Source organism: Dromiciops gliroides, chromosome 3, assembly GCF_019393635.1.
Source record: "Dromiciops gliroides isolate mDroGli1 chromosome 3, mDroGli1.pri, whole genome shotgun sequence".
Classification (NCBI taxonomy): domain Eukaryota; kingdom Metazoa; phylum Chordata; class Mammalia; order Microbiotheria; family Microbiotheriidae; genus Dromiciops; species Dromiciops gliroides.
The window spans coordinates 289,827,579-289,840,956 of record NC_057863.1 but is presented as its reverse complement, the minus strand read 5'-3'; the positions used below and the strand labels follow the sequence as shown (position 1 = coordinate 289,840,956).

The window sequence follows — 13,378 nt, the reverse complement described above, 5'->3', positions numbered from 1 at the left end:
AAATTGCTACATATACTTTGTTAATAATAGATGATCACAATAATGATACATTTGTTCATTAACCAACCATTTAGTAAATGCTTACAATGTTTAAAACACTCTGTTACTAGTAAAAGGTATAAAGATAATTAAGACTTGGACCCTGTGCCATTCTTAATAATTACCATTCTTAGTTTAATGTAACTCTGCTCCTCTCTCAAAATGTTGCTTTTAAAAAAATTATTTTGAAACCATGCAGCCCCTGATTTAAAATTAGTTCTCCATCCAAATACTTTCTTGCCGTTTTCTTCAGCTGCTATTAAATCCTCTCCATCTAAGACACATGGTCTATTCATCTTGCTTTGTCTGTTAAAATTTAGTTTTATCAAAATAATTTTTATTGCTATTCTCTTTAAGGGCAGCTAGATCGCCCAGTGGATAGAGCACCAGTCCTGGATTCAGGAGGACCTGAGTTCAAATCTGGCCTCAGACACTTGACAATAGCTTTGTGACCCTGGACAAGTCAACCCCAATTGCCTCACCAAAAAAAAAAAAAGTATATTCTCTTTATATCAATCATTTCCTGATTTAAAATTCTTCTCTCTTTCAATTATCAGAGTTAAGCAAAAATGAACCAACAAAGTAACCACACGTGTGCAGCATTTGTAATATTCCTCATCTATAGTTCTTGATATTAAAAAAATTATTATTATGAACTTGACAAACATCAACAAGCATGAATGTTTCCTTATACAAAAGGGAACAGAAGAAAAGGACTGCATATGAGACCATGAATTTTCTTTATGCATAGCTATATATATATATATATATAGATATATAGATATAGATATAGATATATATTTTAGTGAGGCAATTGGGGTTAAGTGACTTTCCCGGAGTCACACAGCTAGTAAGTGTTAAGTGTCTGAGGCTGGATTTGAACTCAGGTACTCCTGAATCCAGGGCCGGTGCTCTATCCACTGCGCCACCTAGCTGCCCCATGCATAGCTATTATTTTTTTGTTTTGTTTTGTTTTTTTTGCGGGGCAGTGGGGGTTAAGTGACCTGCCCAGGGTCACACAGCCAGTAAGTGTCAAGTGTCTGAGGCCGGATTTGAACTCAGGCACTCCTGTATCCAGGGCCGATGCTCTATCCACTGCGCCACCCAGCCGCCCCCACGCATAGCTATTTTTTAAAAATAGATCTAACACTATTAGAATTTTTTACAATAGTATGTAAAATTTTTGTTCTAGTACTATACTTCATTGACTGAAGGTTCTTTATTGGATGTGGAAATAATGTAGATGGCAGAGTAATGTGTTTCAGGATAATTTCTCACTTTCCCTGTTCTTACTTTCAGTCAGTGTTCTCCATGCTTCTTAATCCCCATGGAATCATTTAATCAACTAACATTTATTAATTGCTACTTATTTACTATGTGTTATATATAAAGACAAAAAAAATAATAAAACAATCCCTGCTCTCAAGGAGCTTCCATTCTATCAGTGAAAGACATTTTTACTTCTTTGGAGATAGTTACAACCAAAAATGTGGAGGTCATATATCATTGACGTTCATGTGATTCTTCCTCCATTTCCAAGTGTCCAGGCCTTGTGAGACCTCTGGAGGGTAGTTTATTTAGTCAAACCCAAGTCCTGGCCTATATCTGAGAAGTATATTTTTGACATGACATCAGTGTCACCACTTTTTGAGATCAATTCTTCTGATTACAGATCCAGCACTCAGCTATAACACCATACTCTTAAATCAGGTTTTCTATGCTTGCTATATATATATATATTTATATCCCACAATTCCTTCACACTACTTAATAAAATCAGTTTTATACTTTAAACTGTTAGCTGTGCATGTAGTATATCAAGAGAATCCATGAAAGATTGGCACTTTAGAAAAGGGGAAAAGCAATTGGACCCAAAGGAACAATCTTTTGTAGATTCATTATTTGATCAATTCTAGTCACCACCATCCAGGGTAAGTTTTGATGGAAATACCACCCAACAGCAAAACTGGCTTCTGTCTTCCATTTTGGATTTATCTGAACTGATTTTAGCATATAATGGGGAAAGATAGCATCATAGATTTCTAAGTGGGATAAGGACATCAAAGGTCATCAAATGTCATTTTATGGATGATGAAACTGAGGCATGAGAGATTAACAGATTTACCCAAGGACATATATGTAAAAGGGAGGCCAGGATTTGAATCCACATACCCTGAAATAAATCTACCATTCTTTCTACTATACCATGTGCACTTTGGTTACATTACAAAATTATACCCTTGGATCATCACTAATCTTATTTCCTAGGCTCCTGAAAAAAACAAAATACATGACATAAGCATTCACAAATTTTTTCCAGTAATGTGATAATTATTTATCTCTATATCTGAAATTAGGTTTAAAATATACCTTCTGCCTATTTTCTGCTTGTTTATGTTTTTTATGCTATTTTCTGTTTCATATTCTTGAAAGCTATTGGCGTGAGCAATCAGAGGGAAACTACTGTAGTTTGGGACAAATATACTGGAGAACCCCTCTACAATGCTGTTGGTAAGGTATCATGTATATTGTTTTAGTTAACAAGTTAGCACACACGTGTGTTTATAGTTATATGTAATATAGACATTTATATGATGTATGTATAATATGGATATTATATATGTAATAAAACAATTCATTAATGTTTACATTTATATTATGATATAAAGGGAAAAGTTGTCTCATTAAGTTTTGATGAGTAGTAACCGTGTTTATCTTAGAATTTTATCTTTTAAAGAAGAGAATCAATGTCCTGTTTATTTAAACCATTTAAACCTCATTCTTATGTATACTTCCCTTTGCTCTCCAGTTTTAGCATTTTTAAAAAGTTATAATCAATCAGTAAAATTGCAAAAAAAAATTATATAATAATTTTGGTATGAGTTGTCAGAAATGTTAAATCAATGTTTGTGAAACTGTCGATGTAATAAGCCTGTTCCTCAACCTTCCTTGGCAGTACTAGCTCCATGACCCGCTGTGCTCAGTTGTTCCCCTGTACTAACTGCCCCCTTGGTTTCAGAAAGGGTTAGGCATGGCATTTCTACATTCATCAAGATAGAACTTCAGATAGTGCTTTCTTGACCGGTTTAAGTTTGTAGTGTTTTAAGTATGTTTCTCAATTTTTTGTTTTGTTTTTGTTTATTTTTTGGAAACCAAAATGCAGTGAGGGACAGGAGGTTTATTCCTTTTTGCTATAAGAAAAAAAAAATCTAAAAATCCTTCTGGCTTCTAATACAAATATATAATATTGAGCTAATACATATCTGGGCTTATTAAACAGGAGTTAGCCTAAATAAATACTTGATTTGTATTTATTTGGCTATATTCCTATTCATTGCAAATGATTATCAGTGCCCTTTGAAATTTTGATATTGGCTAGGGAATGCTGGGACTCATAACCATTATAGTTTGCCAGGAAAAGAAATTGTTCCTAGGCTGCAGCAGCTAATAATATTTATTTATACTCTTAAAATAATCTCATAATATAATTTTTCCCAGGCTTATCATTAGTAGTAACATATTTGTGGAGACAGTAGGGCAAATTACAAGAATACATATGATGTACAATTTGTACTATTTCCATTTTAGAGTTACTTTAGTGCAAACACACTTGAATATAGTTAAAATGGTAATGATGTTTGCATATGAAATGAACCAAAGTGGTAAGTACTTTTTAGCATTGTAAAATCATTATGAATGTTTGCATATATATGTACATATATGTAGACACTCACACTTTTAAAAAATTAATAGTAACAAATGCTAATAGAAGAATTCCTTTTCTTTAATTGATAAATAGGAGTTTTTTTGAAATTAAATTCTTAATCTGTTCAAGAGCTAATAAGTTTTAAAAGATTTCCAGTTAAAGGTATTATAGTTGCTAAGGGATATACTAGGAAACATAAGGCTATCTCTTAAAGAACTTTTCATTTTATTTGGAACCACACTTCTGGCACATATGAAACAATCATTAAGCACTGATTTGGATTACTAAATACAGTAGAAGTTAAAGTAATACATGACCTAGGATAAAAAGAATACAGAGTTGGCATGTCACATGCTAGTGCCATGTAGGATGTAGAATGATTCGGCAAGAAGGGTCAAATTATATACAAATATAATACAATACTTTCCCAAAGATGCAAACAGCAAAGAAAAATATTAAAATATGGACATTAAGACACAGAGTATGTTGTTCTGGTAGTTCTGTATTTGGTACCTTTGTTAAAATTCCCATTGTAGGTCTAAGATTAGGTAGTTATTTTAAATTTGGGTTGTTTCTTCAGTATTTCTTTTTGTTACTTTGAGAGATTTTTTTAAAAATCTAAATGGCAAATTATATTGATCATTAAATTTTTTAAAGAGGCATGATATAATGGAAAAAAAAGTGGTCATTGGAGTTAGAGGATCTGGATTCAAATCTTGGTTCAGCCACTAAACTACCTGTGTGACCTTGAGCAAGTCACTTAATTTCAGTTTCCTTATCTGTAAAATGAAGACATTGAACTAGGTGACCTTGAAGGTTTCTTCCAGCTTCTAAATCTATGATACTATGGTATGTATTTTAGTTTATATGCTATTTGGAAAATTAATGAAATAGGTCAATCATAAATAATACAAGCATGTGTGCATAATTCTATTAAATATCATTCTTTCTTTCTGATTACCAAGTTCTTTATCATTGAATTTCTTAGAAAGCTGTGCTTGTGAAAGGGAAAATACAGAATTGGACAATCTGACCTATTTCACTTAGTATTCATGTTTCTGTTTCTCATTAGTTCCGCTTCATTTCAGAAAGAGGTTTGATATTTTTGGGGCCCATTTTGAAAGTTAGGCTGTGTTTTATATAATTGCTTCCTAATATTATACCAGGACATATCAGTTTAGCAAGGTGCAGAACTTTACCTCTGGACTTATATAAACTGTTGGACTTCTGAACTTCTCCCTTTACTTTTGCATCTTAATTTCTCTCTCTTCTCTCCAATTGTATTTTTAAACTTTCTTTTTTTGAAGGTTATCTTTTTTGCCTTTTTCATGAAATTTCCTTCTTTCCCACACCCTACATTTCTCCAGTGGAAATAAAGATTCCCTTATTTCCCAGATAGCACAGGAAATTTATGAAATTTTAATTTTGCCATAGAAAGGTAACAAGACAGTGGACAGTCATATACTTTTGTAAGGGAAAAGGGTGAACAAGTTATTCATTGTTCATTAACATGCCCAGAATTTTCATGTTCATTTTCACATTCCTCTGAATCAATCAGTCTCAGGAATCAAACACATTAAAACCAGCAAAACTAATTTTACCTTTCTGTTCGTTAGGATCCCAGGACTACAAACTTAGAAATGGAAGGGGACATAGAAGTTATCTAGTCAAACCCTATCTTTTTATAGATGTGGAAATTCAGGCCCATAGAGGCTTAAACAACTTGCCAATAGTGACACAGATATTAAGTAGTAGAGCTGGGATTCCAGTGTGAGATTTAAAATTGGATATTAGATCATAAATCTCCCCTCTTTCACCTTTCCCTTAATTTATCTCCCAGACTAGTAAATAGAAGAAGCTTCTGGTTTTCTAGTTAGAGCTTTTATTGTATGGTAGTCACAAGGTGATGTTGATTAGAAGGATAGGAAAGTAGAAATACAATACAAATCGTCTTAAGTCTAGGCTTAGTCTATATTCAGTATAAAACTCACCAAAAGCCGAAGGCCACCTTTGGGGAGAGAGCAAGCGGGTGCTGACTGTTAGAAAACTTTCATATTTTTTACCACACCAGCCTAATTGCATTAACTCCAAATTCAGTACCCTTTCTACTTTTCCTCAACATTCTCTCTTTAATTCTCCTACCTGCTTCCTTAATCTGTTTGTTTCCTACTAGATTTGGTTAATTGACAGATGAGACAATACAAAAGTTACACAAACCTCATTCAGTTCTTGCTGTGACAAGAATATAAACATATAAACAGACTGTGGTCTCAAAGACTGCTTACTAGTTTGTAAAGGAGGTATAACCTGTATTAATGAAGGAAGTACCTATACTTATGAAATTATACTTCCTTGAACTAACTACTAGAGTAGTTTGATTTGGTAGCCCCAAATAGGTACTCTTCATTTAGTGTACTGAATCTTGAAAGGTCTTTATTACATTACATGGAGTATTATAGTTCAGAAATTTGAGGCAGAAAACTCTAAATCATTCTTTTTACCTTGTATTTCACAACTGGTTGACTATTGTCATCTAGTCTGGGCCAGGGAAACTGCTCCTTTCTCTTTTTTTATGCTGGAAGCAGGATTGTGCTTCAAAGTGTTAATATCAAAGGAAATGATAAGGAATACCGGAATAAAGCTGAAGGCATAGTGGCTAGGGGGCTAACTGGAGTCAGGAAGACTTGAATCCAAATCTTATCAGTGATACTTATTGTGTGACCTTGGATAATCCACTTCCTGGTGCCCCAGGCAACTCTCTAGGATTGTAAATTACTGAGTTGTTGATCTGCCTTGGTAGAGGAGTTTCCACACCAGAAGCTCCCCACATAGATGAAATCACAGGTCTAGCGCCCCGCCCCCCCCCCAAGCTTATCAAGTTTCTTTGATGTATATGTTTAGCTCTGCTGGCCTATGCATTTTGTTGCCCTTAGTTTTTTATAAGTTGGATTAGTACACTAATATTCCTTCCAAACTCAAATTCTATAAATTATAATACTTTTTCAGTGCTGTGTATGCTTCAGCCTTTGCATTTTTTAATTCTGGGGAAATTTTTTTTCAATTAGAAAAGTAGGTTTTTTTTGAATTTGTGATATCTGATCTTTAACTGTACTACTTGTTTATTCATGAAATACCCCCTTCCACAATTTGTAGTCACATCAAAAACATACTTTGAATGCTTGTTCAGTCTTCCTAATTCAGATATAAAAGTAAGTTATCTATAAATATGATAAGGCATAACCAAATTCCAGTTTTTCAAAGGCCATTTAGACATTTAAGAAATGAAGACTGATTTTAACCTTTGAAAATTTTCTACTTCTCACTTGGCTCTGCTTCATTTGAAAAAATGAGAACAGGTGAATAATGGCTTCCCTCCCTATCACTTTATTTGTTTGATCTAAGCATTTCCAAGGACCATTTATGTACACTAAAAAAGTTACTTATCTTTTGGCAAAAGAAAGCTAAGAAATGATTTACCTTTTGACAGTAGGAAACATACACTGATTTGGTCTATATTGCTACCATTGTCTCACTATGAAGAAATATGTCAAGTCATTATTTTATTGGCATGGGAACTCTCTCCATTTTCACATATTATTCATCTCAATGTCTTAGAGAGTTGTCTGAGCATCAGAAAGATTGTAACTTCCTTATAGTCACATAACTAATAACTGTTTAAAGTCAATATTTAAACTCTGAGCCAATTTTCCTGACTCCAAGTTCAGCATGCTATCTACTATGTCATGCCATTTCTCCCTGTAAGGAAAATAGATTGAATTATTTTATACTATCAGTTATCATTTACCTATGATCATGTTAATTGTTCTGCAATCTGTTACTTATCTTCATCTTCAGAGGCTGCTTATAAGGTATCTTCATACATGAGAAGATTGTTTCTAAAAGTTTTCTTTCATCAAAGCCAAATATAAAGATCAGATTGTGTTTAAATTTCATTATTGCCATTTATTTTCCCTTCCATTATAACAAACAGTTGAGTTCATTCATTTTAACAGATATAAATGCCCACTAATTTAAAGTATTATGCTTTATGCACTGCAAACTACTGTTTATAGATTTAAAATAATTTCCTCTGTACCTGTGTAGCCCTTAAGTGATATACTGCGACCATATACAAACACGAAAGATGTGTTTGAGGGTATAGATTCTCTATTCTGTAAACACTTTATAAAGTAAAATACAGAAGATATGTGGCACTGATGTCATTAGCTATTAATTAGGACTACTTTGCTTTGATATGAAATCTTATCCAATGTTGGCCTTCTATGATTTAAAGGTTTAGACACTTTAAATTTACTTATTTTTAGAAAATTTGCATGGCATTCTTTGTTGGCCCTCCCTACAGAACTTTAATGCCTTCCTTACTTTTAGAGAGTGTTTTCTTTTCACTTTGACCAGTACTTCTAGCTTTGCCAGAGGGATTCATTCTTGGAGATAGTAGCTTGTCAAACCATTTTTACAAATTTCCACACCAGAAATCTTGGCAAAATAATTTATGTTCCTTTCCAACATAATATTCTACTGGAATGTGCTCCTACAATGTTCTAGTCTTCGTTTCATTACAATTGTATTTTTACTGACAGGAGCTAATCAAGCCCATTTCTTGTGCCTGTTCCTTATTTCATAATGAAAGTTTATATCCCTTCTAGGATCAGAAAGGCTAGTCCTGGTCAGCAGTTGGGAGGGCTATTAAACAGGAGAGATTGTGTTTCTCCAAAGTTTTGCCCATTTTCCTTTCTTCTTTTTCTATGTAAATTTACTTTAGTTAATTCTTCTCTGACCAACTTGCTCAACCAGTAATTCTGTAGGTGGTGGACAGGTGAGCTCTTGGGCCCTGAATCTGGCCTGCTCCAGTTAGAACTGCCATTATTTCTTCTTCTTCTTCTTTTTTTTTTTTTTTTGGTGGGGCAATGGGGGTTAAGTGACTTGCCCAAGGTCACACAGCTAGTGTCAAGTGTATGAGGCCGGATTTGAACTCAGGTACTCCTGAATCCAGGGCCGTTGCTTTATCCACTGAGCCATCTAGCTGCCCCCCCATTATTTCTTCTAATGCTCTAGCTGCTCCAGTTTCTCCTGGTCCTTCAGTTCCAGTTGCTGTTGTTCCTTCTGGTTCTTCAGATCCAGCTGCTGTTACTTCCTCAGGTATTGGTGCTGTGGCCATTGCTGGTTTGTTTGTTTGTTTGTTTTCCTGATCTTCAAATGCAAAGATTTTGTCTTGGCTGGCTCTGGATCTGCTTTTTCTAAACAAAACAAAACAAAACAAAACAAAACAAAACAAAACAAAACAAAAACCCCTGAAACAAAATCTACCTACTCAATGATAATGCACTTTGGTCTTAGTCTTGCAACTTGGGTTCTCACTTCTCTTTCACTTCCATTTTGTAAATCTTACTTTTACATTCAAGTCTCTTCCTTGATTTAAGAACAACATCCATTTCTGATTTCCTGCAGTTTTAATTCAATGAATATTTGCACATCTATGATGTGTACCAAGCACTATACCAAATGCTGTCTTTTACTCTTGATAGCTCTACCAATTATTTGACATCCTCTTTCCTTACAAATGTTGAATAGAAAAATCAAGTATCATTGCAGCCTTCTATAATGCCGATTGTTCATTTTGGTGAAGGATTACCTTTCTGGATCCCACAACTATTGGGTAGTAAAAAGTAATTGGGAAGGTGGGTTCAAAGAGACTTAAAGTAGCTCTTTTTTTTTTTTTTTTTTGGTGAGGCAATTGGGGTTAAGTGACTTGCCCAGGGTCACACAGCTAGCAAGTGTTAAGTGTCTGAGGCTGGATTTGAACTCAGGTACTCCTGACTCCAGGGCTGGTGCTCTATCCACTGCACCACCTAGCTGCCCCTTAAAGTAGCTCTTGATGAAGAACAATGGACCAGTGAATGAGGGAATCTAGAATCCACCTAATGTTCAGAATTTCATTAAAGGAAGCAACAGAATCTTCTAGAACCTTGAAGACCATACTCTAGAAAGAATTTTTAAGTTGTTAAGTGATGGGAATAGAAACAGAACTGTACCTCGATAGTCTTGAAGTATATTTTCTTTTTTCCTAATTATTCCATTGATCACTGAAGCATGTGATATCTATAGGGACAAGTCTAGCCAATAGGAAAAGTTCACACTTGCCACACTCTTTACATAGCTTACTGCCAAAATCTTTGGGCAGTTTTTTATAAACTGCTACTACAGTACAACAATTTCTTGGACATGAAATTTTTGATCATGTCCAATTGTGTTCACTTTTTTGTAAGAATTTCTATTTATAGGTATATTATACTATTGTTTCCTGTCTTATATACTAGGAAACCTGTGAAAGAGTCCCTAAATCCCATTGCAATCTAATAGGAAGTAAGGGTACTGTCAAAGTTAATCACCATTTCTTAGGGAAATGACTTTTTTACAAAAAGTAATTTAAAAGGACTAATTAGAGTATCTCATGGGAAATAATAGGCCTTTAAAGGAACTGAAAAATAAATTGCTACACTTAATCAAACTAGTTAGCCAGTTAATTCCCAAATGTGTTTTCCTGGGATCTCCTTCCCTGGAATCTTTTAGAAAAAGAATAGGCAATCATTTGACTTAGGATGTTGCCATTATTAGGAATGGTAGGCTTGGTATTATGGACTCAATGATTTAGTATCATAAAAGTGGAAGAGATTTTAGAGAACAATAAATCCAATCCCTTATTTTTATTTTTATTTTTATTTTTTGTGGGGCAGTGAGGGTTAAGTGACTTGCCCAGGGTCACACAGCTAGTAAGTGTATCCACTGCGCCACCTAGCTGCCCCCAATCCCTTATTTTTTCAGGTAAGGAAATTGATCTTCAGAGAGGTTGTTACTTAGGCCTCAGAGCTGGTGACTGAAGTGGGATTAGAATCCAAATTTCCTGATTCTAGATCTAGTATCCTATTAACTATATATCACACTGCCTCTCAGTATATACTTCAAGGTATATTATGATTGTAGTGGGTGTTCTGAAAAATGTCGACCAAGCTGGAGTCTTGTAATAAAAGTAATGAGAGGTAATTGCAAAACTTAACTAAAATAGCTCAGAGAATTTAATTTACTAGTTTTCATAGTTGTTTTATGCAACTTATGGTCTATAAAAGTTCCTTCTCATGAAAGTAGAGATGCCTCTGACCCAAGTGGAATTTTTGTTTAGTGAAAATGATTTTGCTGTTTGAAAACATGAGTAATTCTTCATTCTAATTGCTTTTGTTTTAAAAGAATGAACTTTGGTTCTTATAATGACAATTCTGTGTCTGTGTTGTTTAATGGGTCAGGAGACAAGTATCCTCAAGAATATTTAATGTTTGAAAGAATGAATGGCATTTTCCTTCTCTAAGTACACTAGAGTGATCCTTAGGTACCAGAATTCAGAAAGAAATTTTGTAGCATTCTGTGCAGTACTTGTTGATACTTTGTACAAAGCATTGACCAGTGGCCAAATGTTTATTTTAAAGTTGAACAATTCATTGTAGATACGACGCATTCCATCTTAATTTTTAACCAAAAAAGACTAACAAATATCAAAATGTTATTTGGGACCTAATATATCAATCTTCTAACTTGAGGTTTTAAATGTTTGAAAAGCTTAAAAATAGTTCTTCATAAAATATCTCTATTCTGATATTTCCTGCCTTAATAAATTTCTAATTATTAACTTTTGGAAATTTTGTAATTTTAAGATTTTTGCTATTTATAGAAACTAATCAGTATACTAATTTGGACATTGATTTTAAAAAAACTACTACTTTTATTTATAATGATCTTTCATACATATTTTGATTTCCAGTGTGGCTTGATCTAAGAACCCAGGGTACAGTTGAAACTCTAAGTAAAAGAATTCCAGGAAATAATAATTTTGTCAAGGTAAGGTTGTTTCCATGAGTATCTTTTATAAAAGACATGTTGCTTTTAAAATGAAGAGTCACAAATTTAATTAAGAGAATTCCTTTATAGGTCCTTTTATTTGTCACCTGTTAGTTGTCTGAGATAATATAGGATGTTGAAACAGTTTATGCTAATGATACTTAAAAACTTTACTAAGACTTTTGTGACACCATATATGTAGTAGAAGAGGCAATTCCCCTAAAGATGTTTTTCCAAAGGTAACCAAGGCCAGGTCAGACCCAATCAAGGCTTTATTATATTTGCTGATCATGTAGAGAACAGGAAACTCTTTAACACATGAAGGATTAAAATACTAAAGGAGATCTGAATCCAGCTCTGATGATTTGAATTATATTCTCCACTGTGGATATTCCCAACATCTCACTCAATTCCTGTTTTCCTCTATTACTGAAGGAAAAAAAAAACATTTGGGGGATTTGATAAAGCCTGCAATCTTTTGGTTTCAGAAATTTCTCTAGGCAGGGCAGGGAGAGGAGGGAAGTTAGATAGGATTTTAGTCCTTTTGTTGGATTCCTCTTGTTTTTCTTTCTGTCTTCCTGAGATCTGGGAAATGGCTTTATTATTTTTATTCTTTAGCATGGGTGTGACCATGCCATCTTAAATTTAAGAAGATAGCATTTTTTCTCAGATTAAGTTCTGGCCTTCAGCTAATTTAACTTAATGAAAACTTTCAATGGGTATTTTAGGAATAGTTTTTGGTTTCCCCCCCACTTTACCCTCCGATGGCAATCTTTGGTATTTACTTTTTGGTTCCATATTCCATTATTTAGGCTTATAATTAGGGTAGGCAGTTTTCTCCTTTATAAAAAGGCCCCTGGATGGGCCCTATGTCTGTTGTTATTGAAGTTCTGTCTTACTATTGGTCCACTTTGGTTCTATTAGCTTAGAAACTGCTTTCTGCCTCAGGGCCTAAAATGTAGTATAAAGCACTCCCTTTCAAAAGACAAGCTTTTAAAAATTTTTCTTTTCAGAATCCTTTGCATTTTTCCTCAAATCATGAGACTAAAATATACTGTGTATCACTTCTCCCCTCTTCTAATCTTGTTAAAATCTCCTATAGGACTTCCCACCTATGATTCTTTACCCACAAAATTGCCCCCATAGATATTTTTGTCATGCTTTTGAACATTTTTTTTTTCAAATAAAATTCAGGTAACCTAGGACAACGCATCTCAATTTTTAAATTGCATCACTCTAATAAATCCATTAGGTTTATTTATATCTTATGTTGAAGCATAACATTATGAAATAATGAGTAATTTCAATTGATTTGGTCAACTGGCCAAAAACACCCTTTATGTATTTCACAATGTTGAGCTACTACATGGCAGTTTTAAAAGAGATGCACCTCATTCTTAAGGAAAAGGGACAAGTATATATGTTTAACTTTAAAAAAAACATAAATTGTATCTCTGTTAAAGGCAGGGTATTTAATAACTTTGTTCACTGAAGTAATATAGAGTAGCTGATTTATAATCTATTGTGGATACAATTTTTTTTTTTTTTTACACCAAAGTTAATTTATTTTTCCGTTACATGTAAAGATAGTTCTCAACTTTTGTTTATACATGCTTTACAATTTCAGATTTTTCTCCCTCCCTCCCTCCCCTCCCTCCCCCCTCCCCTAGACAGCAGGTAATCTGATATAGGTTATATCTATATATATCTATACATATACATATA

The 13,378-nt window shown here is 33.8% G+C and overlaps 1 protein-coding gene across 5 annotated transcripts in view; it reads left to right on the top strand.

Moving 5' to 3' along the window:
• The window catches only part of GK (glycerol kinase), a 77,465-nt gene that overhangs the window by 20,627 nt on the left and 43,460 nt on the right, over window positions 1-13,378 (top strand). For 4 of the 5 annotated variants that reach the window (XM_043993046.1, XM_043993045.1, XM_043993048.1 and 1 more), the window contains exons 4-5: window positions 2,473-2,550; window positions 11,577-11,653. In XM_043993046.1, coding sequence (XP_043848981.1) covers window positions 2,473-2,550; window positions 11,577-11,653 — 155 coding nt within the window. Of the gene's footprint in view, window positions 1-2,472; window positions 2,551-8,821; window positions 8,906-11,576; window positions 11,654-13,378 lie in introns of all 5 variants that reach the window. The other variant, XM_043993044.1, reaches the window with a different exon arrangement.